Source organism: Podarcis erhardii, assembly GCF_964252035.2.
Source record: "Podarcis erhardii genome assembly, chromosome: 3".
NCBI classification, from domain to species: Eukaryota; Metazoa; Chordata; class Lepidosauria; order Squamata; family Lacertidae; genus Podarcis; species Podarcis erhardii.
The window spans coordinates 33,120,788-33,148,541 of NC_138507.1; the positions used below are offsets into that span (position 1 = coordinate 33,120,788).

General features: G+C 43.0%; 1 protein-coding gene and 1 long non-coding RNA gene across 2 annotated transcripts; one reads left to right on the forward strand and one right to left on the reverse strand.

Moving 5' to 3' along the window:
- Positions 1 to 38: 38 nt before the first annotated feature.
- Positions 39 to 23,386, forward strand: GFRAL (GDNF family receptor alpha like). The gene is made up of 10 exons (XM_081857153.1): positions 39 to 1,804; positions 8,509 to 8,643; positions 11,452 to 11,601; positions 12,770 to 13,168; positions 15,052 to 15,102; positions 15,495 to 15,825; positions 19,004 to 19,257; positions 19,826 to 19,921; positions 20,305 to 20,386; positions 21,468 to 23,386. Exons 1-10 carry the CDS (start codon positions 1,783 to 1,785, stop codon positions 21,592 to 21,594), a joined length of 1,647 nt encoding a protein of 548 aa, XP_081713279.1. The 5' UTR covers positions 39 to 1,782; the 3' UTR covers positions 21,595 to 23,386.
- A 637-nt stretch (positions 23,387 to 24,023) lies between these two features.
- On the reverse strand, positions 24,024 to 25,326 carry LOC309339368. The gene is made up of 2 exons (XR_014155246.1): positions 25,122 to 25,326; positions 24,024 to 24,956 (listed from the first exon to the last, which is right to left on the reverse strand). It is a non-coding gene; the product is annotated as an uncharacterized lncRNA (long non-coding RNA).
- Positions 25,327 to 27,754: the final 2,428 nt, after the last annotated feature.

The window sequence follows — 27,754 nt, forward strand, 5'->3', positions numbered from 1 at the left end:
ACAGAGTGTTTGTTGTGCGGCAGGAAGGGAAAGGAGAATGTTAGCCGCTTTGAGACTCCTTCAGGTAGTGATAAAGTGGGATATCAAATCCAAACTTCTTCTTCTTCTTCAAAAGGGCACCAGCCATATCAAGGAAGATATCTGCAGCAGAGGTGGATTTAGGAAAGCACGATTGGTTCTGACGTGCTGGGCATCAAGTCTAGGGGGCACTGCAGGGTGTACCAACTATGATGTAGTGAATTGAGCAAAAAGGGAGGTGAGAGGTTGTGTGGGTGCTGAATTTTGACCTTGCACAGGACACCACTGAAATCTGAAAGACTAAAGTCCACCCCATCTGCAGGCTTGGGAAAAATGGCAGATTTTTTTAAAAAAGGAGGGAGAATCCTAAAAAGGGTGGGGGAACATACCCCAAAAGAGTTCAACAAGGGCTAAGCATGCTCAGTGCCAAACAATGCTGATGGGACACACAGAGAGAGGAATGGAAAACTGGGGAATGGTGTATTCTGGAAAAACTTGACAGCAAAGGGACTCAAAATGGAGCCCTGTATACAACTGCCACCCATCTCTAGGCTGACCAAAGTCTTAAGCCCAGGAGCCAGGCTTGAAATTCATTGCTTGAACAGGTTAGCTTCCATAGAGAAGTTTTGTGACAGCCTCACTTTGCTTTCCCATTTCCAGACCTGCCACTGACCATATGCAAGGCATATTCTATAGGACATCTGACTTCACGAGGAAGTCATCTGATGCCTCCCAACTTATTGAGATGAACAATGTGCCCAGATCGCTGCACTCAAGGAATCCAATCCTTTGCTCTAACTTTTGTGCCATTCTCTCTCTTGGTCTTTTCTTCGTTTCCAAAGCCACAGCTGTAGGGCCATAGGGTCAGAACATCTGCTTTGCATGCTGTAGGTCCCAGGATCAATTTCCAACATCTGCAGGTAGGGCTTGGAGAGCCACTAAAACCCTGGAGAGCCACAGCTAGCCAGGATCAACATTTCTGAACTAGATAGTCCCATGATCTGACCCCCATCCACTTCTCCTTATCTAATGCATTATACCTCCCTCTGTCTCACAGGTGGGCTCCTGCTACTCAGCTTCAGAAATGTTTGTGTCACTGTGAGCCCATCTTTATTGAGTTGTGCCCTCCTATTTTGGTATGCCCCACACAGCTAGAGCATGAACTCATCTTCTCATGTCACCAGGGTTTCCTGGGACCCCAGAGAAGCAGATACTGCAGCAACTACCAGGTTTTAAAGGTCCTTAGAAGGTACTTTGGAAAACAGCAACCACCCGCCTGCAGGTTTCCACCTGCAAGATTAGATTTTCCCTTTAGCTTTGAAGGAGTGGGAAGCCCAACCCCTCTAATAATGGTATCTTCAGAAGGAAATTCTGCTTATCATCATTAACTTGGTATCACGACTGAACTATTGCCTCACCAGAAGACTGTAATTCATCTGGACTCGCAGGCAGCAAGGTATGTAGTAAGCGACTGTCAGGGCAGCTTTTACTATACTCCGGAAATCTGCAACAGGTGTGAAATGGAGGGTTGGCTTTCCTATCTCTCTGGGATACTTAAAGCAAGCGAGAGCAAGGAGGGGAGTCCCACCAGAACGGGCTCACTCTTTCAGCGCCAAGGTGGACCAATCGCACGCAGCCGGGAGAGAGCTGTCCAGCGCGTCGTGGTGCTGGAACTACTCGGCGGTTTTGAGATTTCAGAGAGCATCAGGCGATAACCTGCAGCTTACTGTGCTCCGCATCAATAGCTCAGGACCGCCTTGCGCGATGAACTCCATTCTGTTGCTGGGTAAGTTCTGCAGAGTTCTTCCTCGTGGAACCCAATCCTATACACGCTTACTCTGAAGTAAGTCGCACTGTGTTCACTGGGGCTTGTTCTGAATTAAGTGTGCCTATGGGACCGCAGTCTCATCTGCTTGTTGGAGGGCACAGAATTGGACGTTGCATATGGTCCCTACCACTTATTGGACTGCTCCCTCCTATTGTATGCAATATAAAGGACAGACTTTGTACTCACATATTTGCTATAAGTTAAACTTTATTTTCCTCCTTCTCTGCTCCTCTCCTATTCAAACATAATAAACTTGTTGAAATGGCAGCTGCTTTGTTTGCTTTTAGAAACTTTGCTTTTAGTCTTTGTGACTGTAAAGGGGAACTATTTTCTTTAAAAAATATATAAGCAATGTGCTAATTTAGAGCTCTGTGGTCCTCAGACGAAGGGTGGAATATAATTTAATATATAAAATTGAAGAAATGAATATGATCAAATAAAGGTCTGTAGTGAGGAGAGCAGTTTCCTATCCTACCACAGCCCACTGTTCGTAACATGAGCAATTTTGTTCAGTAGATTCAGATAGCCACTTATTATTATTATTATTATTATTATTATTATTATTTTCAATTTTATGCATTTCAATAATTTTACAATAATTTTAACATTTCAAAACTTCTCCCTCTTTCTGCGGTACCTTAATTTTTAAAAGATATTTTCTGCATATCTAAATTAACTTAATTTGCTCATTTATTCATCTACTATAAATGTATACTCTTATAAAACTGCAGGTTATTACAATAATTCTGCCAATGTTTCTATCTGTTTACAGTTTATTTGTAAATATTCAATAAACCATTTCCATTCTTTTATAAAAAGTCTGTTTTCTAGTAAGTTTCGCCATTTCTGCATATTCCATAAGTTTTTGTATCCATTCTTCTTTTGCTGGGACTTTTTCTTCTTTCCATTTTTGAGCAAGTAACATTCTTGCCACTGTAGCTGCATACATGAATAAATTTCTGTACAGTCTGGGTAGTTCTGTCCCTATAATTCCCAAAAGGAAGGCTTCTGGTCTTTTTACAAATGTTATTTTAAACATCTTTTTCAATTCATTATATATCATTTCCCAGTAAGCTTTAACCTTACTACAAGACCACCACATATGATAAAAAGAACCTTCTTCCTCTTTTGTCAATTAACTCAGTGTTAGGTACCATTGATATATCATTTTCATATAATTTTCTCTTAGACCATAGCATGCTGTAAATTTTATATCCATATTCCACATCGTTCCCATGCTTCCACATCTATATTATGACCAATATCTATTGCCCAATGTATCATTGAGTCAGATAGCCAGAATTTATCCCCAATTAAATTGACATTTGCAGTTACTAAGAAAATGTAATCAAAGTGAGATGACTGAAGGACCACATGGCTGTCACATGGCTGACTGGTCTCTACGACCATATAGCAGAGCAAAACTTCATTCAGATTTCTATTACCAGTGGGAATGTATTGTGTACTGGGAGGCAAAACTGTTTGTCTGACTCAGCCCATTCTGTCCCGTCTCTTTAGCAGTGTGTTGCTCCTTCTTTTGTGCCCAAGGTTACTAGTGCTCTGTGGAACATGGCTAATCCTTTAAATGCTCATGACTGTTGATGCTTCATGAGTCACATGGCTTTCTTGTTCCCAGAGGCAATGTGTGATTGGAACATTCTTCATGCGCTCCTGGCATGGCTGGAAAAGAGCAAGCTGTTGAAGAGCAGGTGCCAGCTTCACACTAAAATGCTATCTCTATGGTGGTACATATTTAATTTTATTTCATTGATTGCCAAGAGTGACACCTAGCCAATGTATTTAGGCTTGAGTGATGACCTGTTCCAGTCTGTAAGTAGTACAGTGGCAGATCACCCTAAAGGTACTATATGAAAGGTAACTTATCAAGTAGATCTGAAAAAGTGAGGTTTTGTTTAAACAAACACAAGCTTGTTTGCTGAGTGGAATGTCTAAGTGCATGTCAGGCCACAAGAAAAGCTATTGTTACTACTGTTGACTTTTCCCTTTGGCTTGAGGTAGGTAGGTGAGAGGAGGAACAGAGAAGCCGGCCTATAGGAAGCTGCAGAACAAGAATAAGATGTTCCCATAAAACCCACTTTTTTCAATCCCATTATTTTTACTTATTAACTCTAATCTTCTGAGGAAGAGGAAGAGTTCCTTTTCACACAGCTGTCTTTGTTGCTTCCTGATGAAACTGCAATTGCAAGAGGACAGTTGAGAGAGTGGAGAAGTCAGATAGAACTGCTGGGTTCCTGCTGCTGTTGCCTGATGTAATAGCTAATAGCCCTGCACCTCAGCACTCAAAGTCCCATTGTTTGCAGGGGGACTTTTAAGAGTGCTGTATGTGCAATGGATATCTGCTTCATCTCCCCAGGCACCAAAAACTTAATGGACATATTAACAGCAGAACCTTCCACATAGCTAGACTTACTAGGGGCATGAATTGCAAGCTGGTTTGAGCCCTAGCAAAGCTCGTTTTAGAACCTGTGCTCTGTGCAAGTTAGCTTGGATGTATACAATATAACAACACATGCACGCATATACATATACATATACATATACATATACATATACATATACATATACATATACATATACATATACATATACATATACATATACATATATTCTGTATATGTGGCATATCATATGTTGAAATATTTAAATTTTTTTCTTAATTCTTGATTGTCTGTTACTATAATATGCCATTTTTCCCCTGTATTGAAAATCCCTGTAACATATGTTTTTTAAAAATAAATTTAAAAACAAAACTAATTATGCACACATGCACACACATTTTTAAATAATAATAATAATAATAATAATAATAAATTTTATTTATATCCCGCCCTCCCCAGCCGAAGCCGGGCTCAGGGCGGCTAACAACAATCAAATAATCAAACAATCAAATAATCACACATTCTAAAAATATTTCATTATAAAAATTAATTAAAATCAAATTAATGGCAACCGATTAAGCAAAATTCTGTGCAGGTTGCCAGAGGAGGGAGTCAGGCTGCGTCCTGACCAAAGGCCTGGTGGAACAACTCTGTCTTGCAGGCCCTGCGGAAAGATGTCAGGTTCCGCAGGGCCCTAGTCTCTTGTGACAGAGTGTTCCACCAGATTGGAGCCGCAGCCGAGAAGGCCCTGGCTCTAGTTGAGGCCAGCCTAACCTCTCTGAGGCCTGGGACCTTGAGGATGTTATTATTTGCAGACCGTAGGTTTCTCTGTGGGGCATACCAGGAGAGGCGGTCCCGTAGGTACGAGGGTCCTAGGCCGTATAGGGCTTTAAAGGTTAAAACCAGCACCTTAAACCTGATCCTGTACTCCACCGGGAGCCAGTGCAGCTGGTATAGTACCGGATGAATGTGATCTCGCAGCGAAGACCCCATAAGGAGTCTCACCGCGGCATTCTGCACCTGCTGGAGTTTCTGGGTCAGTCTCAAGGGCAGCCCCACGTAGAGCGAGTTACAATAATCCAGTCTGGAGGTGACCGTCGCATGGATCACAGTGGCTAGGTCAGGGCGAGAGAGATAAGGGGCCAACTGCTTAGCTTGGCGGAGATGAAAAAATGCCGCCTTTGTTATAGCTGTAATCTGCGCCTCCATAGAGAGGGAGGTATTGAAGATTACACCCAAACTCTTAACGGACGGTGCTGGCACTAATTGCACCCCCGCAAGAGATGGGAGTTGCCCCCTCAATCCCATATCGTCCCGCCCCAGCCAGAGGACCTCTGTCTTCGAAGGATTTAACTTCAACCGGCTCCCACGTAACCATCCAGCCACAGCTTCCAGACATCTCGCCAGTGTGTCTGGGGCCGAGTCACATCAACAGATAGAGTTGGGTGTCATCAGCATACTGATGGCAACCCAGCCCAAAACTCCGGACAAGCTGGGCGAGGGGGCGCATAAAGATGTTAAAAAGCATCGGGGAGAGAATCGCACCCTGAGGCACTCCACACACCAAGGAGTGGCGCGATGACAATTCCCCCCCCCCAAGCGCCACCCTCTGTCCCCGACCAGAGAGAAACGAGTGCAGCCATTGAAGGACTGTGCCCTGGATCCCCACGTCGGCAAGGCGGTGGTCTAGGAGTTCGTGATCGACCATGTCGAAGGCTGCTGACAGATCTAGAAGAATCAGCAGCCCTGACCCGCCTCGATCCAGCTGCCTACGGAGATCATCTGTTAGGGTGACCAGAGCCGTCTCGGTCCCATGACCAGCGCGGAAGCCGGACTGGAATGGATCCAGAGCCGATGTTTCATCCAGAAACCTACCAAGCTGTTCAGCAACCACTCTCTCAATCACCTTACCCAGGAATGGAAGATTCGAGACCGGGCGGTAATTGGATAGATCTAAGGGATCTAATGATGTTTTCTTTAAGAGCGGACGCACCACTGCCTCCTTCAGTTCCCCTGGGAATATCCCAGTGCCAAGGGACAAATTGATGATATCCCCCAGGGGGGCCCGCACCTCGTCTGGACACGCTCTAATCAGCCATGATGGGCACGGGTCAAGAGGACAGGTGGTGGGCTTTCCAGCTCGGAGGAGTCTGTCCACATCGGCTGGAGATATCTGGTCAAAGTGGTCCAATACTGGACCCAAGGACAGTCGAGGGGCCTCCAGTTCCTTTATTGTATCCAAATTGGCAGGGAGGTCATGGCGGAGCAACAGGACCTTCTCCGCAAAAAAGCTCGCAAATGCCTCACAGCTGTGTGTCAGATTGTTATTTAAATTTGGCTGTCCTTCAAGGGATGTTAAAGACCGAATTATACTAAATAATTGCGCCGGGCGACAGCTAGCGGATGCAATGGAGGCCGAGAAGTAAGACTTCTTAGCGGCCTTCACTGCCATCTCATAGGTTTTCATAAAAACCCTATAAGATGTTCTTGAGGCTCCGTCACAGGCACCCCGTCATACTCGCTCTAGCCGTCTGAGGTTCCGCTTCATTTTCCGAAGCTCCTCGGTAAACCAGGGAGCCCGGTTTCTGCGGGGTCGCAGAGGGCGCTTAGGTGCGATCTCATCGATGGCTGCCAGGAGCTGGGTATTCCAGCCCTCAACAAGCTCAGTCAATGAGTCGCCAGGGGGAGCAAGGTCCCGCAAGGCTTGACGGAATCTATCAGGGTCCATCAACCTCTGCGGGTGAGCCCAAATCGGCTCGCCACCTAAGCAGGGTGGGGGTGGAAAGTCAATCCTGGCTTTCAGAGCGTAGTGATCAGACCGTGGCACCTTCATCGAAGGAGACATGATCACATCTATACCGGCACCAAAGATCAAATCCAGCGTGTGGCCTGCTTGATGTGTGGGGCCCGAAACAAACTGGGAGAGCCCTAGTGTCGCCATGGAAGACACCAGGTCCAGAGCCTGTGAGGAGGGAGTGGCATCAGCATGGAAGTTGAAGTCTCCCAATACCAATAGGTTAGGGAACTCCAAGGCCCAGCCGGCCACCGCCTCCAGCAGGCCTGACAGGGTGGCTGCTGGTGCGCTAGGTGGCCGGTACACCAGCCAGACAGCCAAGCTCTCCTCGGAGCCCCACACTAGGCCAACACATTCAATGCCGGGGATCGATGGCGATGGTAGAGCCCTGAAAGAACAATCTTCCCGGATTAATAATGCCACCCCTCCCCCCCGGCCCACAGTCCGTGACTGGTGGAGGACGGAGAAACCCGGGGGCGCCATCTCTCGTAAGGTAACAGTTACCCCTTCGCGAACCCAGGTCTCCGTCACACAAGCCAGGTCGACCCCCTGCAAGGTAAAGAAATCTCGCAGGGTGGTGGTTTTGTTGCCTATAGACCTGGCATTGCACACCAGTGAAGGAGGTGAGTAATCCTTGCTCACCCTACCCTCGTCTCTCGGGATGTGGCGCAGATTGGAAGGGGTACGAGCATATCCGTATCTCGATCCCCTTCACCTATAACATCTGCCCCCACCGCCATACCTCCCTCGCCCCTCCACGGTAGCAATCCCAAGCCTCATACTAACCTCCATTTACAAAATAGAAAAACAAAACAACCAAAACAATTATGCCCAAACAAAAACCAATCCCCACCCCACTCAATATCCAACTCCAAAACAAAACAAGATGGAACAAAACAAAAATACATAGATAAAAACCACCATTCACGGTGGTACAACAAAATAAGCAATAAAAACACGTTTAAAACACCTTAAAATATATAAAAACATCTTTAGCATTTGCTGCAGCAGCACCAGTGTCCTTAAAACTATCACGGAGGTGAGCCTGGGCCCCGCCCCCTAGGCCAGATGGAATTAGCCTGAGGAGGGAGAGGCCTTCTCCAACACTCACGATGCAGCAGCAGTAAAGTCATGAGATTAAAAGTAAAGTAAAGTCATGAGATTAAAAGTTTCCTCTAGAACCTCCCTTTGAAATAGTGAAGCTCAGACTGAAGCAAGAACAATGGCAATTGGAGTGAAGCACAGACTGGGGAAACACTTGCCAAAGGTGAAAGAGAAGAGAGCTCAGTCTGCTTAGAAAAAAGACTGAGTTCCTTGTTCCCTGATGGATCTAAACAGGGGTATCTGAAATTCAGCATGGGTAACCTTGTGTATCTCCTTTACCCTTCCATGCTCTCTACAATAAAACATTGGGTAGAAATGCAAAGGATCCACTGCTTATCACCAAGGTTATATTATCTGTTTTGCAGTGCTGGTACTACATTCCATGCATGTAACTGCTTTCCAGACCTCCAGATGCCAAGAGCTGAGAGAGAGATGTGAAGCTGCAGGAAATGGATGTGAAAGTGTCTGGGCTTTGCTTGAAGAAGTTTGTTGCATATCAGGTAACTACAGAGAAGCCATAGATTGCTCTGTGATTTCAGAGAACCAGCATTCCTTGTCTAATCAGCTTCCATTAAAACGAACACTGAACTGAATTTTAAAAGGGAATTCTTCATTTCCCAGACATGTGGTAGGAGAGCTCATTTCCTGTACCCCTATGGAGGTGGGCATCATCACCGCATACTTAAATGGAGGGAGCATTCCATAGAAACACACCCTTCCATGCCTAATTCCACATTCATTGAAATTAATGTGAAAGATCTTATAGACTGAGAGGTGCATATGCCTGCCGGAGCTCCTGCTTACACAATGAATTGCTGAGCAGGTTGCTAAACCCTACTTCTTTGCAACTAACTACATACTCAATGAAAACAGGGACTGGAGTATTAAATACAGTTACTAAGGAGAAAACGCCATTGCATATGGGCTAATTCTGATCATACAAAAAAAATGTTCAGGGGTGGGGAGGGGTGGACAAAGGTGTGCAGATAGCCCCAGGGATGTGTTTCCATGAAATAAAAGTTGTTAAAGCATTCCCTATATATTTTGTGAATACAGGCGTCTCCCCAGTTCAGCAGGGGTTATGTTCCTGGGTACCATGTGTATACATGAAATCACACATAGTGGGGAACACCATCTAAAAGACTTGTAAATTCCCTCTAAACCTCTGGAAACCCTTAAAAAAAAAACCTTTAAAAACACTGCTTTGTTTCAAAATCCACCAAACTCCACTACAATCGCTCCCTCCAAACCTACGTTCTTAATATCCAAATTTCCACAGGCCTCAAAGGTCAGTGCAAAGGCTCCTGGGATTGCTAGTGGTTTTCCAGCTCTTTTTGTGCCATTTTTGCAGTTTCCCCATTCTTTTCAAGCCCTCTTTGCCCTCTTTGCAGTTTACATTGATTTATTTATTTCCTGGCGCCACACGTATAGACACAGTCACATGGGTGAGTGGGGAGATGCCTATTGTTGGGAAATTTATAAAAGGAGGCAAAAGGAATACAGAATTTCAGCAGGAAACTACGAGGCATGCACCTATTACAAATCAAACTGAGCCTGCAACACTTTTGCTGGCACAAATGGTTTCCAAGTAATGCATACAATTGACCTGATAACATCATGAGCACAAAGAATAATGAATGTTCAACAAATAGACTACCTGGAGGGGCTGTTTGTTTGCAGAGGTTTGGAATTAAAAGCTTTGTAACAGAGTGTGATCATACATAATTACTTTGTCAAAAAAATGGGGGGAAATCTACGGTAAGTGGTTTTTAAGATGAGGATCCATGGCTCTGATCCTATGGGTTGCTCCTTAAGTTCAGTAATACATTTGAGACTCCATCTTTCCCCATCCCCACCCCAGAATATAGCTCTTGATGTTCTTCTGAACCATTTTCCTTACACTTACTGACAGATATAACCTATAGCGTGTCAGACTTAGGTGTTAGGCTAAGATATACAGCCAGTTTAAAGTTAATAGAATCTATACTAAATCCCCAAAGTAGTAGTATCTACAGTATAATATATACAAAGGGGAAATCTCATACTTTTCATTTGAGTGAATCTACGTTGCTAAGAGTTACTCTGCTCAACAATAACAGGAAACTATTATTTTTTAAAAAAACTCCAACTCCTACATAAATGAAATTCTGGCATTTTAATTGGACGGCTGAATCAACAGACTGAATCAACCTCATGGAACTTGTAAAAGAAATGTACACCAATTTAGCACATGTCCTAAACATGCACAGATTACATGAAAGTCTTGTGACGTTGATAATTGAATTCTCGGTAGCTGCTGATCTTTCTCCTGGAGGCCAGATGTTAACACAAAAAGTGAAAAGATAGGGGTGGGTTGGCACTTATATTTTCAACAAGTGTCTGAGTCTTTAAAAAAAGCAAAAACTAAAATGTCCCCCTGAGCAAGTACATTTTGCATCCTTTCCAAATGCAACCAACAGGCCACAAAGCAAGTGATGCAGTATGAAACAGCATCTTTCAGGATGGTGTCCATGACATGGGTATTTTGAGTGAGAAAACCACCACTTCATGTGTTTGCCATCAGTAGTCACATAGTAAAATGGTCTTGAAAAACGTGAGAGTAAAAAAACAGCAACCAGAATGTTCCACACTTCAGGTAACAGTGCAGCAACTTCCCCCCACTTTTTTTTTTTTAAAAGTAATCCCTCTTAGATACACACAGCACATTTACTGATGATTGGAAACTGTTGAGAAAATACTTAATGGAGAGTGTGTTTGATCATCCACAGAAGAAGTACATATACACCGTTTCACTTTCCAGTTCATCAGACAGGACTGAACACGCAGAGAGCTCTTTCTTAAAAGCTACACCCAAGGAATATGCTAGCCCAGAGGTGGAGTGTGGGGTTGAATCAATAGGATTTTAACTTAGAAAAAAGAAAATGGGGGCATCTACATGTACATACTCACAGGGACATGTTCTGTTGGAGTGTTCTTATTTTGTGGTGGTCTAGGGTTTTATAGACTAGAGATGACTTCATCCAGTGAAATGGTACCTAGTCCATGAAAGCTTTTGAGCCACTCAAATTTCAAGCCTTTAAGGTGCTACGGGATTGCTTTCATACAAACTACTTCATACCATAGTTTATATTGGGTCACAATGTTTATTCCCACTAGACCCATTGAAGTGAATGCCCATGACTAATCAGGTCCATTCATTTCAATGGGTCTAGTCCGAGTAAAAGTTAGTTGAAAAGGCAGGATATAAATAAATAGATATAATAACATTAATGAAAGTATTAAGACTCATTCTTGCATTTGAAATCCAGGCAACAACTACACAGTAAAAGATTCAACCAACTGTAATAAAACAGTCAAGTTCTTAGTTGACCAGTTCCCAGAATTTAAAGACTGCACCTGCACTAACGATAACTGCAGCACTACAGCGTTGCTTGGCAAGCAATGTTTTGGGAATAAAGGTAACAGATTATTTTCTTCTCTAGAACAAAATAATGCAGTGTAATCATGGCCCTGATTAAGGCTATTAACAGCTGCTAGAAATGGGAGCCGTATGGTACCTCGAGGATCAGGGGCTCTCAGCCATTTGCTGGGGAATGATTGAGGGAGAGGTCATGTCTTGCTTGCATGATGGACATGGGCATCTGGGTTACCACTGGGGGAAGAGGGATGCTGGGCTAGAAAGATCTTTGGTCTGAAGCAGCAGAGTGCTTGTTATGCTCTTATGTTCATTGTGGCTTAGAGGTTTAGCTTTGACAAACTATCGGATTCAAATATTATATGGATCTTTGACCTCTAATTAAGAGACTGTGACTTTCCTAAGCAATTATAGTAGTCATCGGACAAATTCAAGACAAATAAAGTACCATTCAAATCCAGACAAAACCAGTGGATTATTCCCTTCTCCCCAAGAACCCCCCCCCACAGCTTTTCAGGTTTTTCAGGGGGGCACAGGAAGCTGCAAGAGGGGAGAGGAGGGGAGGGGGACTTCCTTCCATGAACTTCCCTTAGGATCCAAGCCAATTCATCAACCATTTAAGACCAGCAATGAACCCTGCAAAATGACAAGGGTATGGACTCCAATTACCACCTTGATTAACATAAAAAGCAGAGAGGAAAAAACTAGTCTTCAATTAATGTTTGACGGAAGAAAAAGAGAGATCTAACAGCACTCCATGAGGCATAATTCCACCCTTGGGTGCTTCTGTAGGGAAGGTTCTATCCTGGATCAGCCTCACAAATAGGCAGAATGAGGTATTCACCTCAGGCAGCATATGCTTAAAAGTACAGTAAGGTCAGAGCCGTGTGTTTCACATGAACAGTCCTGCACTCCCATAGCTAGCCTGCTATCTTCAGGGGCAGTGCGGAGGACAGTGTCAAAAGCCAGATTCAGTTTCCAGTTTAGTTGGCTTTTTTGTAAATATCCTTCGCTTCAGGCAGCAAAATATCTTGGGATGGCCCTGGTACCATCCCAAATAATCATGGGGGGGGGAGGTATTTACAAAGCATAATTCATGTAGCTGCTCCTTTGCTTATCAGTTTTTACAATCAGCCTGATTGCATTTGAAAGATGCAGCCGCGAGCATGATCTATCCAACTGATTTTGCTCACAAATTCTCTTTTGCACAGGGAAATCGAAGCTTTACGCAAGCACAGATGTCCAGTTAGGATTCCTGCCACAGACAAAATTGCAAGAGACGGTGCACCCAGGCATGTTAGGAACCGACTGTGCGGTTGCAAAGGAAATATGCCGAGGAGATGACACCTGTTTCTTGCAGTACAAGAAATTCCAGAGAATGTGCAGAACCAAAGTAGCAAACTGTAGCCTCCGTGTGGTGGTACAGCAATGCCTCACAGCATGGAAGGAGTTAAGAAGAACAGTCCTGGGGAGTTGCATATGCCCAGAACCACTGCATAAAAGATGCACTAAAATATGGAAGCATATATTTAACAACACATGCGTACAATACACCCAGGAATACCAAGCCTCTGCCATTCAGGAGGAAACCTATGCAGACTTTGATGCAGGTAAATGATGAAGAGTCATCTCTTCAATAACACCAGTTCAAAGATACTGTTCCTAGGAACCTTGAAATGAATAGGTGTGATGGCACAAAGCGCCACTTTTTACATTTTAATTAAAAAACAAATGCAGAAAAACTGGTGGTGGGTTGGGGTGGGGTTCTCCCTGTTGACACCACTGCTCACAAATTCAAGCCCAAAGTTACCATGCTTATACGGAGTCCCAGTGACCTCTGTGTGCATTGCTTACAGGTTCTCATGCATAAGACTGGACTGTTGAAATTGACGGGACTTGCTTCTGTGCAAATATTTGTCAAGGTGTGGCATCACAACTAACTTCTGCTGCATTGTTCTCAAGGTCTTCCATGCAGGATCAAACATAGTCAGCCACAATGTGGCAGGAAACACCCTAGAATCCTACGAGAGATGTAGAGATGGCCACTCACTTGGACAGGAATAGATACATCCATGGAGGATAGGAAGATCAGGAGCTACGAGCCGTGAAGTCTATGTTCCACCTCCAGTGTTGGAGGATGTAACCAAGTGGATAGGTTACATTTTCCTTCAAAATTATAGGAAGGGCTTTGTATGCCAGCTTCCTTCATTTGGTGCAGGTATTTTATTTTTGGTATAAACAGGACTCTGTTTTTGCACCTACAGACACACAAATGCACACCAAAGGTTCCTGTTTCCAAAAAGGACAAAGGGGTAGTCTGATCTCTCCAGCACTTAAAATTGCTCTCCAAGATGTGGAGGGAAGGAAAAGGGAAAACCTGGACCATTCTGGGGTCAAATCAGAAACCAAGATGGCTGCTGTAACTCTGGGACTGACCCTGGAAAATTGGGACACTTCGAGGGTATGTCATAGGCAACTGGTTGGGCATGGATAGAACAGATTGCAGGAACAGACTGGTCTTTGGCCCGATGCAGAAGGGCTTTTCTCATGTTCTTGCGTTAATCCATTCTTTTTATAGATAATGGTTGTTGCCTCAGCTAGATACCTCCTCAAATAACCATTGAATCTTGACTGTGTACCTAATCCCAAAGACAGAGAATTATTTGCTTTCTCTCTGTTTTTAATTCCACATTGCTGTAGCTCGCTGTAACTCAAACATCATTTACTCAGTTATGTTGTTACTCCTATGTTTGGATTTCTTCTAGGCAATTCAGATAAAATTGAAGCTGATGTGTAAATGCTAAGAGGAAACAGCAGGTACAGGAGTCAGCAATTGACATGAACAACACTTGTCCCAACACTTGCAGCTGTTGCATTATGCAATCAGTGCATGTGAGTCAATGTCAGACAACGCTTTAAATTCATATGGTTTGCATCTATTCTCCTGCCCTGTTCACTGAATCAAGAGCTATGGCAAGCTACAGTTCCCATCCATCCCAATGGCAATGCTCAGAAGTGTTTAGCCTTTAAAAATGAAATATAAAAGGCCTCATTTGACCATGCAAACAAGATGAACAAAGATGGTAGTGAGATCACCTTTGCTGCCACCAGCAGAAACCAGCAGGTAACAGTCTGGTGTCTGCAGTTTATGGAGGACCCCTCCCCACCCATGGGTCCTATCAGCTGTCTGAATATACTGATTACTGACACCAAGCCTGGTTAAAAGGTAATGTTGTTGTTACTCTGTGTTCCACACTCCAACGTTGTCTTTGGCTATTGGGGTTGATGGAAGCTGGAGTCAAACAACATCTAGAGCACCAAATGAGCCCCACCTTTGCTCTAAACTAGGAATGCCTCTGCTAAAGGCCGTCAAATAACCTGATCGTCATTTTTTTCTTAGCATTGTGTTTCATTGCAAACTGCTGCTTCCATTTCAAATCTACAATTAATTTACAACATGTAATCTGTATAATATGTATCTCCTTCGTTGTAGATCACCTGAAAATAAAATCACAGTGGAAGTCATCGTCTCTTTCAAACTATGGTAAACAGTAGCCTACTTTTTAAACATTTCTAAACCCTTATCGATTTCAACTTTGTGGCCCACATAAATCATGAGTAATCCAGCTTCCTGACCCCGTGCATAATGAGACACTGCAAGCTCATTGCAAGAGCTGGAAATAGTGATGGCCTAGGGAAAGTTACAAGGGCTAAACTGAGAGGTCTGGAGGGCCATATTAAGCCCCCGGGCCTGAAGTTCGCCACCTCAATGTATGGGGTGTTTTTTTCAGAAAATGCAAATAGAAATGGGTTGCCTATGGTAGAGTGACCGCCATGTCACAAATTCAAGGGAGAGTTTGAGAACTGTTGTGCTTTCAAAATCACTCCTCGTACCCCTATCTCTATCGTCTTGTGATCATTTTGCTGTTTCCTCAGAATATAAACACCTGCGCTCCTGCTTCCAAGTCAAAGTGGACTGTGTCAATGATGGAGTCTGTAACAGACAACTATCTCGCTACCTTCAAGCCTGCCAAGCTAATGCAACACAGTGCAATTGGAATCGATGCCAAGCAGCCCTGCGGTCCTTCTATGAAAACATGCCTTTGAACGTAGCCCTGCTGTTGACCTTTTGTGATTGCATGCCGTCAGATGAAAACTGCCGCCAAGCCAAGGGATTCCTTCATGGCACACTGTGTGGAGTCAATATGGTCCCAGCTCCTTCATGCCTCAGTGTAATTGACACATGCCAAAGAAACGAGATCTGCTGGTAAGTGGAAATACACATTTTTGGTTGACTGCTGGCACATGTGTGTTTAATATAAAAATGCACAAGGAGCCCAAGATGATCTCTTATTTATTTGCTCATTCACAATGCAGCAAATAATGTTTGCTTTCCAACCTACACCACTAGCAAAAGCTGTAAGAGGGTTTTTCTGTGATTTAAGCCTTCCTCCTAACCATCTTTGTCAATCAGGAAATTCATATAGATATTTTGCAGGACATGTACATTTTAACTGTTCTTGAATGTGCACCCTATAATCCAGTCACTGCAAGGTGGTCTAACCGGAAGATAATGCACTTTAAGACTGTGTTACCCACAAGGCTGGGCATGGGACTTGGTGCTTTTTAATAGCATTTTCTTTTTTAAAAAAAAAATATATTTTATTTTATTTGGGTTTTAAACATAAATGCAAAAATAAAAACAGCATAACATATATCATAACATCTTTTCTTGACATCTATGGACTCCCTCACGCCTCCCGCTCTCATTTGCATCATTTTCAATTCTTGCCAGCAATTTATCATCTTGTTTACACTCTTGTGTCAAATTCATTTAAATATAATCTATAAATTCTCCAATAGGTTTATAATTTTTCCTCAAATTTACTTATCATCTTAATTCCTTCTATTTTAGTGGTGCACAATTATTTATGATCTAGCATCCTTTCTTAACATTCAACCAAATTACAATATTTTTTAAAATAAATCTTGAATTTCTTCCAATCTTCTTCGAACCTCTCCTCTCCCAGGTCTCGGATTCTGCCAGTCATCTCAGCTAGTTTCATATAGTCCATCAGTTGCATCTGCCACTCTTCCAGTGTGGGTAGTTCTTGGGTTTTCCAATTCTTAGCGATGAGTATCCTTGTGCCGTTGTTGCATACATAAAAAATGTTCTGTCCTTCTTTAACACCTTCTGGCCGACAATGCCCAGAAGGAAGGCCTCTGGTTTCTTGGTAAAGGTATACTTAAATACCTTTTTCAGCTCATTATATATCATTTCCCAGAAGGCCTTCACCTTAGGGCAGGTCCACCAGAGGTGAAAGAATGTTCCTTCATTTTCTTTACATTTCCAACATTTATTATCAGACAAATGGTATATCTTGGCAAGTTTAACTGGGGTCATGTACCATCTATATATCATCTTCATAACATTTTCCTTCAAAGCATTACATGCAGTGAAGTTCAGCCCAGTGGTCCACAACCTTTCCCAGTCCTCAAACATAATATTATACCCAATGTCCTGTGCCCACCTTATCATAGCTGATTTAACCATTTCATCTTGTGTATTCCATTTTAACAGCAAGTTATACATTCTTGAAAGTACCTTAGTTTTTGGTTCCAACAATTCTGTTTCCAATTTCGATTTCTCCACCTGGAACCCTAGCTTTTTGTCATTTTTAAAGACTTATTTAATCTGAGCATAATGTAACCAGTCTCACACTTTGTCCTTCATTTTATCCAAACTCTGCAATTTCCAATTGTCTCCATCTTTTTCTAATATTTCCCAATATTTTGGCCATTTGGCCTCCATATTGGGTCTTTTTCGGGCGTTAGCTTCCAGAGGTGAAAGCCACCTTGGAGTTTTGTTTTCCAATAAGTCTTTGTATTTTGTCCAGACATTAAATACTGCTTTCCTGACAATATGGTTCTTAAAGGCCTTATTGATCTTAACCTTGTCATACCATAAGTATGCATGCCAACCAAAAGCATTGTTAAAACCTTCCAAATCCAGTACATCAGTGTCTTCGAGAAGTAGCCAGTCTTTTAGCCAGCAGAAAGCTGCGGCTTCATAGTACAACTTTAAGTCTGGCAGGGCAAAGCCCCCTCTTTCTTTCACATCAGTTAATACCTTAAACTTAATTCTGGGCTTTTTGCCCTGCCAGACAAATTTAGAGATATCTTTCTGCCACTTCCGGAAGCACTCCGTCTTGTCCACAATCTGTAATGTTTGAAACAAAAACAACCTTTTTGGCAATACATTAATCTTAATAGCAGCAATTCGGCCTAACAAAGAAAGCTTCAATTTTGTCCAACTGTCCAAGTCTCTCTTAATTTCAGACCAACATTTTTCATAGTTATCCTTAAATAGACTCAGATTTTTTGCTGTTATATTTACCCCTAGGTAGCTTTTTAATAGCATTTTCATCCTGGTCCTGGAGATGCTCAGCAGAGCAAAGGATTTGGGATCTTAGCAGGGGCTTCAGAAGGCTGATACACTCTTCCCTGCTGCTGATACCTCTCCAGCTGTTCCTGTTGCCTCTCCAATGACATAACTCTAGTGCTAAAGCACATGAGCACATCTACACAGATGTAAAAATAATCAATATGCATAATTTAACATAGAGGTGCATACAGATTAACACTGAAAACACTGTAGGCAAATAAAGCCATAGGAGATGACAGGACTGGGCCACCAGTAGCAGACAGGACCATTCAAGGTCTAAAAGTTCTAGGTTTGCATTGAGAACAGAGTTAGGGTCAAGTTACAGCTTATTATGTGCCATTCACCCAGCAATGTCTCTTGTTTATATTCCATTTTGAGGATCATAGCACATGGAGGCGGGGGAGATGTTAAACCCACCTCCCCAGCTTCAACTTCCCAAACATTGCTCCCCATTGAGGGTATGAGGCTTTAGGGTATGAACATGTCCAAGCTATATGCCCCTTGTTTTGTCACTTACAAGAAATTCTTCATTTTTCTTTCATTTTGTTATTTGCTAATCTATCCTTCAGCTCTCCCTGAATTATACATGAAAGGGAATAAAAGTAAAGGTAAAGGGACCCCTGACCATTAGGTCCAGTCATGAACGACTCTGGAGTTGCGGCGCTCATCTCGCTTTATTGGCCAAGGGAGCCGGCGTACAGCTCATGTGGCCAGCATGACTAAGCCGCTTCTGGCAAACCAGAGCAGCGCACGGAAAAGCTGTTTACCTTCCCGAAGCGGTACCTATTTATCTACTTGCACTTTGACGTGCTTTCGAACTGCTAGGTTGGCAGGAGCTGGGACCGAGAAACGGGAGCTCACCCAGTTGCGGGGATTTAAACTGCTGACCTTCTGACCGGCAAGCCTTAGGCTCTGTGGTTTAGACCACAGCGCCACCCGTGTCCCAGATGAAAGGGAATACCAGGAAGAATAAAATGCATACACATTTCTCTTTCCACAGGGCCAAGTATGAAGCATTTACATCTAAGTGTTTAAAACCCTTCGCCCAACAATGCCTTGAAGATAAAGCTTGTTTCGAATCTTTGAATGCAAATGATCTGATGTGTTCCGACAGCGATGAGTGCCGAGCTGCTTATGTCGGAATGTGGGGGTCTGTCCTTCGAGGAGTCGAGTGTACCTGTGACACAACGCCACTAGCTAAGCAGACTGCATGCAAGTGGTTCCATCATATCCTCCACAGCAAATCCTGCTTCAGTAAGTTGAACTAACCCAAAGGAGCACCTCTCTCTTAATCAACCTGCCCAGGCCTTACAATTTGCCTTGTACCTTTGCCAGGAGGTCCCATTATGTGGGAACGAATGAATGAGTCAACCAGTTAACCATTTGCAGCTTAAAGTTTGCTTCATCTGCTAACAGGGGAAAAAAGATTCCTGTTTTTTAATGACCTTATGATAAAATGGGAATTCTAGCAAAATTGGCACCAGGCACACACAAAAGCAAGGCATCAGCAGGTTTAGAGGATTCTCGAGAGTTGCAGAAGTACACAAAACATTTAAGGGGAGAAAACTCTACAAGAATTTGTGTTTTTTTAATTACCCAATGGGGACTGAAGATGTTCTATTGGCACAGGTTACTGGCTGGCTGTTGCGGCAGTAGGCAAAGGGACAGAAATCTGAGAGGAGGTGGAATGAAGTATCCTGAAAAAGGGCCCAGATGACAGGGTGGAATCCTGGACAGAAGCACTTCACAATCCAGCATTTTGTTGCAGGCTCTGCTGGCTTTTACACAATTGCTCTCTTTTTATATCCTCTTCAATTTACAGCTCAGATATCAGGTGGAAAAGCTGACCTTTACTCATCACGTATGGTTCTACCTGGAAAAATACTTCCTGTAACTGGAGAACGGTCTTCATTGTACAGTAAGTTTGGCTTTTTTAAAAAAAAAATGAAAAAGCTCCCATCAAGGTCACTGGAGAGCCACAATGTTATGAGAGGCATAGGCTCCCACAGAACAAAAAAAAAAAAAAAAAAAAAAAAAAAGCACCAATCAAGGGGTCAAGGAAAGGAATCAAACCAAACTTTTAAATATTATTATTAAGAATCCTGGAAGCAAACTTAACATAGAAACCTCCTTCAGGGATAGTTTTTAGAAGCCGAAAGAAAAAATGAAATATGGTGATCAAGACCCTAGGAGATATTAAGCTGAGGAAAGTGAATATTTGGTTTTAATTTGTACTATAGTGACTGCGTAAAATACTCTTTGATCAATGTTTTAATTCTGTTTCCATAATTTAATTTTTAGCGGACACAATCATTATAATGATATACACCTCTTGCATAATCTTGGTGCTGGCGATAATCCTGCTGACTTTGTTAAAGACCAGGTAATTGCAATGTTTGTGTGGGGAATGCAGGGCTTCAGAGGAAATGTGTGAGAACGTCCTGTTTCCATAGTGTGTGGCTTCTGAATCCTGCGGAACCCTTTTCCTATTTGGTTCCAAGACAAACGGAGAGTTTCACGATTGCCAGTAAAATAGAAAAGACACATGAGGAATGCACATGAACTGAATAAGAAATGAAATGAATTGTGTACTGCATGTATCAGATAAGGCAGTACGTGTTGAGTCAAACTGTAATCTTAAATTTAGGAAAAAGTGTTATTTTATACTGTAAAATAAAGTTCAGAACCATAATACAGTCCCGTCCCCCGTGTGGAATGCAAGAGAACATGGGTTTAGCCAGGATTTATGTTGGGGGTGGGAGCAGGACACCCACCTATCCTGTTCCAGAACCAAGCTACCTGCAATGCGATTGGTCAGTTTGTGGATGCCATGCCTGTCACTCAGTTGTGTTGCCAATTGCATCACCATAATATGACACAACATCATCCAAGTGACCTCAGCGAGCATTTCTAGTTCAAATATTCTGATTATTTCTACTTTTAGTTAAGTATTTTTATTTATTTACTTGATTGGGGGGCAGCTGCCCCCCACCCCAGCTACACCCATGCAAGAGAGAAAATTGGGTGACATAGAGAATATTTATGCATTCCTTCAAGCTCCACCCATTTATGGCTTTGGCTCCACCCACCATAAGCATGTAGTTCTGACAGAAAAATTGGCCCTCAGCAAAAACAACCATTCTCCACACTTTAAAAAATAAAACAAAACAGCAGTTAAGGAGGAACACTCACAATTTATCACCTAAAAGACTCCAGCTGCCCTGAAACAGAAGGCGCACCATCCAGTTAATGTTCAGTGGATTTATTTCAATGACAGGCTGTATGTTTAACTTTCTTCTGGGAATCAAAGGGAGCTCAAAGTGCTTAACTGTGACTGGGTCATACCCAACATTTACACAGCAAGTGATAATGGCTATTGATTTCGGTCAAGTAGATTGTGTCGCTCGTGTTTCATGGGTATAGAGAATGATGTTAAAGCAACACACACATGTGTTTGTTTTCAGAGCTTGCACAACTGTGTATCAGGCCAAGACTGTTTCACCAGCCCATTTATCCAAGAAGCTCATGATGCCTCGACGACCATGGATCACTGACTGCGTCGATAATGCTATTTCAGGCTCTTCTCATTAGCCAACCTGGTGCTCATATGCCATGAAATTTCTCTTCAGAGAACACATGGCCTGTAATACTGCAGTTCCACTTCAGCAAACACTGGGCAACTTACTACAAGAGAGGACACCACTGGAGTTGTAATTGCTTTATTTGCCTCAGTACTGTGTTGCTGTGTTGAATTTAAGATTGAGACATACATATGATATACTACAGGATGACACGTTTGGCCATGACATGTTTCCAGCCCAGCATTTGCCATACCGCTGTGTTGAAAATTTCCTCTCCATTTTTTCAACCATTCTCGAGCAGTCAGTGAGGAAAGAAATTGCATTTGAAAATTATCACAGGGAAGAGAAAATGTCAGTGAAATTCTCATGGACAGGGTACAACATTAGGGTGTACTTCTATTGCTTTTGAGATGGCCAAGGCATATTGAAAGTGCCCTTTCATTCCTTTCACAAACCCCAGTTCCAGGCCCTAGTTTATTAATACCTATGAGGGTTTTTACCTCTTTACTGTGGCAAGGTCTATTGTCCATTAATATACAAAAAAGTATTTTGCCAGATTGTATCTCTTATTTGCTCATATTTGCAGCTCTAAGCTGAGAGAACGGGTCACATTTTAGTCCAATGCACAGAAAAACAAGTTGAGAAACTTACCAAATGCCAAAAACATACAAATATCTACATTTGAGGCCCAGCCCAAATGTGCATTAGCCCTGCATGTATATCACATTGCAGTTGGAATGCAAATGCTAAAACCTAAATCACAGGACTTGTGTTACACTTCTGGCACAGGGACTGCTGCAACCCTGCTCTTTCCTGCACCTCAAGGAAATTTGAGAGGCGCAGCAGCAACTTCCCCCTGGTAATGCAATTTCCTAAGGTTTTATGCTGGCATGCAAATAAACCATGGCATGAGGGTCCTTTTGGGTGGCCCAAGTCACCTTCTCACATCATACTAGTGGCATGGGAAGGAGTGGTACCACTGTGGTCTTCATATGGCTGGGCTAATTTTACTGACCCTTTGCAGTTCTTCGTTTGATATGCTATTTCGTAAAAGCACTCCTGCTGGGATTGTAATGAGGCCTTTTCAACCAGCAAACCTTTCTAAGCATTAGGACCCTTTCAAGTATTACGCTTTAACACTGGTGTGCAGAATCTCTTTTAGCAAATCTGCACCAGGATGCTTTTCGGATACAGGATATATGCTATCTCTGATCTAGGGGATTTCTCCCCTAATTCCCTCCTTCCACCATCTCTCCCACTGTGTACCGTCTGTTTGATAATTGGTTTGGCCAAACACCTCCTGACTGTGCTTTATATCCATTCTACTAAAAGGGGAAAGGATCCTTAATCTGAGATACAGGTTTACTTTGGGAAATAGCTGAAGCAGCAAAATACACTTCTTGTAGAGTTATTGAGTTTTCATTGGTGTAGGTTTTTTTATTGCTATTAAAAATAAACAAAAGTGATGTTATAATGATGTATGAATTCATCTCACAAGCGCTGCTATGGGAGAGGTGGATCCTTTCTAGCTGTGGAAACAAAGACTAGACAAAGATATGTTGAATCTCTTCTAGCTGTGTAGCTCCATTGGCACCATCAAGTAAGGAGAAAGCAGACACTAAGCAGAAAGGCAGCACCCAAAAGTCAAAAGAGCAGAGAGGCAAGATTATCCATTGTGAAATTTTCCCCACAGGGTGGGGGACAAAAGAGACTTAGTATATCTAATGCTGGTGACAACTTAAAACAAACAAAAAAAAAAAACACTTAGAAGACTATTTTGGTATTAAGCACTCTCTCTCTCTCTCTCTCTCTTGTGTGTGTGTGTGTGTGTGTGTGTGTGTGACAGCTAGGGAAGATGTCATCAGAAGAAAATGACCAAAACATGCTGAGTAGATCGCATTTTAAAAACACAGGGCAGCATCCAATGGACTTGTTCCATTAGTGCAAGGATTTACATTTGTGGAATGAAACGTTTCTTCCCTCTTCTCTTCCCACAAGCACCCCATGCACGCCCCCAAATCTGCTCTGGAGGGTTGTATGAAAACACAGAACAGATTTAGGAGGCACGCACAGGATTAGGAGAGGGAGGGGAAGTTCTGTCAGGCAGCCCAAAGTGCATGTGCTGACAGAATGCGTGCATTATTCCACAGTAAAAATCGGTCTGAGGCTTTTTCTGTTTTGCGGAGAGGGAGGGGGGAAAGCACTCCTGCCAATAATTTGAGTGCAGGTTTCCCATTGCAACACAGAACATATTTCCTAGGAAGGTGGTGGACTCACTTTCATTGCGGTTTTTAAAGCAGAGGCTGGATATCCAGCTATCAGGAATGTACCTGGATAGGCTTGGAGTAGGTGGACTAAGAGATCATTTCCAACTCAATGATAAAGGTAACCTCAATTTTCCCATTCCGCTTAAATCAGCAACCAAGTTTGACACAGAAATGTTAATCAATCTTTATTCATTTATTGAAGCTGGCACCAGCCAGGAAGCTACAATGCTGTTGATTCCAATTGACAGTTTTCCCCACACTTAATTGCACTGTCAGTATCCACAGCGGAAAAATAAAGTCAAGAAGCCATTTAAATGGAAAATACAGTATCAACATTATTCAGAACACATGCCAGATTTCTATTGATTCTGTGGTGAGACTGCTTTTTCTTTTTCCTCTAGATATACACAGAACATAGCTTGAGTAAGAATGCACTATTGCTGTAAACCAGTGTAGATTCACATTAGGAACCAGTTATGCAGGAAACTTTATATTCTACCCTGAAGTTCTTATAGGCTAAATAAATAGTCAAAGGTGCAACGTGAATTTTCTGGAAAATGTGTAGTCATTGTACACTGAGTTCACCCGTTGAGATCTTCAGATTGTACATGGCTATCTACTTTGTCACAGTTGATTAGCTGATTCATGGAAATGGCAGCAAAACTGAGACACTGCTCTGAAGCAAGTAGTCATTTGTTCTAGAAGAGCAGTCCCTTGACCTGATCTAGGGCCATGTTCACACTTGATGCATACTTGGGAGTTCCTACACGAGTGGTTTCCCCATTCACTTACGTTGAAAGTGACCAGCTCTGAGTGTGAATCTCTTTGTTTGCACACAGTTGCCCCGTCCATTGAAATGAAAGGGCAAGTTCTTGCAGAAGGAAGAGCATCACCTTGAGTGCTAAAATTCTGCAAGAGTTTAAAGGACCAGGACCTCTGCAGCTTTGTCTGTCTCTTTCATAACATAGTCCATACATAACACAGTATGAACCATATGACAGCATGCATCTGAGTGACTTTTCCCTATCCAGCAGGGAAGAGCTGCACAGAAGTCTGCAATCTCCTCATATTGCGCATGTTGGATTGTGGTGCTGCAGTATAAGGGCTCCTCCAGACAGTGGCGTAGCGTGGGTTGTCAGCACCCGGGGCAAGGCAAGTAATTTGCGCCCCCTAACCCGTGGATTTGCGCCCCCTAACCCGTGGATTTGCCCTACCCCAGAAGTTGCGCCCGGTGCGGCCGGCCCCCCCTGCACCCCCCACGCTACGCCACTGCCTCCAGATAACCGGTTTATTGAGCATTCATCCCGATTTGCTTATGCAAAGGCTAGGCTATGTGTAGTCTTTACTGGGCATTTGTTCTGATTGGTTTGGGTAGCGTTTACCCATCTTCCCATTAACTTGCCACACATTTTTTGTGTGTGCAGAGGAGGGTGACAAATTGGGTATGTTTAACTTAAAGAAAGAAGAAAGGAAGAAAGGAAGAAAGGAAGAAAGGAAGAAAGGAAGAAAGGAAGAATTGATGTTTTTGAATTATGGTGCTGGAGGAGACTCTTGAGAGTCCCATGGACTGCAAGAACATCAAACCTATCCATTCTTAAGTAAATCAGCCCTGAGTGCTCACTGGAAGGAAGGATCCTGAAGCTGAGGCTCCAATACTTTGGCCACCTCATGAGAAGAGAAGACTCCCTGGAAAAAAAACCTGATGTTGGGAAAGATGGAGGGCACAAGGAGAAGGGGACGACAGAGGACGAGATGGTTGGATAGTGTTCTCGAAGCTACTAACATGAGTTTGACCAAACTGCGGGAGGCAGTGGAAGACAGGAGTGCCTGGCATGCTCTGGTCCATGGGGTCACAAAGAGTCGGACACGACTAAATGACAGAAGAAGGAGGAGGAGGAGGAGGAGCTTGGAGAAGAGAAGACTGAGAGGTGGGTATCTTCAGATATCTGAAGGGCTGTCACAGGGAAGATGGAACAAACTTGTTTTCTCCTGCTCTGGAAGTTGGGACCTGAACCAATGGATTCAAATTACAAGGAGATTCCAATTAAACATTAAGAAGAACTTTCTAAGAAGAGCTATTCGATAGTGGAGCAGGGTCCCTCAGAAGATGGTGAATTATTCATTCATTTATTTTATTGAATTTATAGCCTGCCCTTCCTCTCAAATGACACAGGTCAGTGGGCATAGACCTGCAGCCTTGGAAATCCTATTTAAATAATAATGCCAGCTAGTTATTTAGCTTTGTGTGCAGTGGAGACAAAGACATGAGATGGAAAACAAATATTAGAGCTTAAGAGACTCAAATGATAATAGAAGCAGGCCCAGCTCCAGGACTGAGGGGGCTCAGGACAGAGTAGATCCCCTGGTGGATCCCCTCCTGCCTTGTATTGGTAGCAGGAGGCATTCTGAATTTGTGCTGGCGGCCATTTTAACTTCCCAAAATGACTGGGTCGTTATGTTGCATCAAGTACGCTGCAGGAAGTTAAAATGGAGTCCTCCCCTCCCAGTACAAGGGGTCAGGGTAGGCATCACCAGCACAGAAATGTATCCTGGCAGCTGCCTAAAGGCACCATGTGCTGAAATCAGGTCTGCTGAGAGCCTTTTCTAAAACAGGTTGGATGAACATATTTTGAATTGGCCAAAACAGCAGAGAGAAGAAATCAATCTTCCCGGTTACATAAAAGAGCTCCATCCGTTGTGAGTCATTACCCATAAAAGCTGATGGAAGAAGTGATTTTTTTTTGGGGGGGGGACAATCAGAGGTAAATGTACCCTCTCAGTATGGCTTATTACAGCCCAATAATGTCAACACTAAATGGAAAGACAAGCAGATATTAACGCTTTTATGTGCAGGTGGGTCACCGGTAGGTAATGATTGTACTATTTTGTAATATTATCAGGCTTTCTCCTTGTGTTCTTTTTGATTCCTAAGATAAAGGTCTATATACTGGTGCAAGGAAATAACAGATGCATTAAGTGAGATATGCTACAACTTTTCACATGACTTAGTAGTCAAAGAATGGTATTTATAATAAATCAAAACTTTTGTTTGTACTCCTGGGGTGCACAAATGCGAAGCAGCTTGTTGTTCGTTGGCTGAAATAATTCGAGTGGTGCTCAGTTGTAAATAGACTTTACAATTCCTTGTTCATTATATCTGACTGACACTGTTTCTCAGGTGAACCAATAATTCCAAATGAACAACACTTTTTGACAGAAAAAGAACCAAATTAAAATACGTAGAGATGAACAATTATCCAATCTTCTATTCACAGTACTAATAAAGGAGAACTATGAAATATCTTAGGGGCATTTGGTTGAATGGGGTTCTTTTTTTGTTTTATTATACCTTTACAAATATAATTTGAATCAATGCAAATATTAACTGATTCTTAGGAGAGTTGTTTGGAAAGGTAATTTTACCAGATATCACCTGTTAATGATGATAATGGTGGCAATGAGCTACTTCACCCTCCTCTGCTTGAAGGTGGGTTGCTGTCAGCTCTGACACTTGTTTTGCCCCTCACTGGCAAACAGCAGTCCCCTCAAGTAGGCAGAGCACATCACCTGCAGGAGAGGCAAGGCAAGCCCCCCTTCTCCTCTTGCCCACCTGCACTATCATTTGCTGGGACTTCAGTGCCACCTTTCCAGATTGCCTGGGAGAAGTTGGCACGGGCACATTGGCAGAAGAGGAAATGGGCAGGGAAGTAGAGTGCTGTGGCATTTTATGTAGGCTAACACAAAATGTTAAGTGCTAATATATGCAAATGTTTTCTGATGTCCCAGGGAATTTCCGGTTCCCCTCCTTTGCCTCCCAGGCCCCGTTTTTAACCCCAGGCAAGGGTATGCACCACCTATCCTGGTCCCTGTCCAAAGCACACATCATGATTAATGCTCAATAAA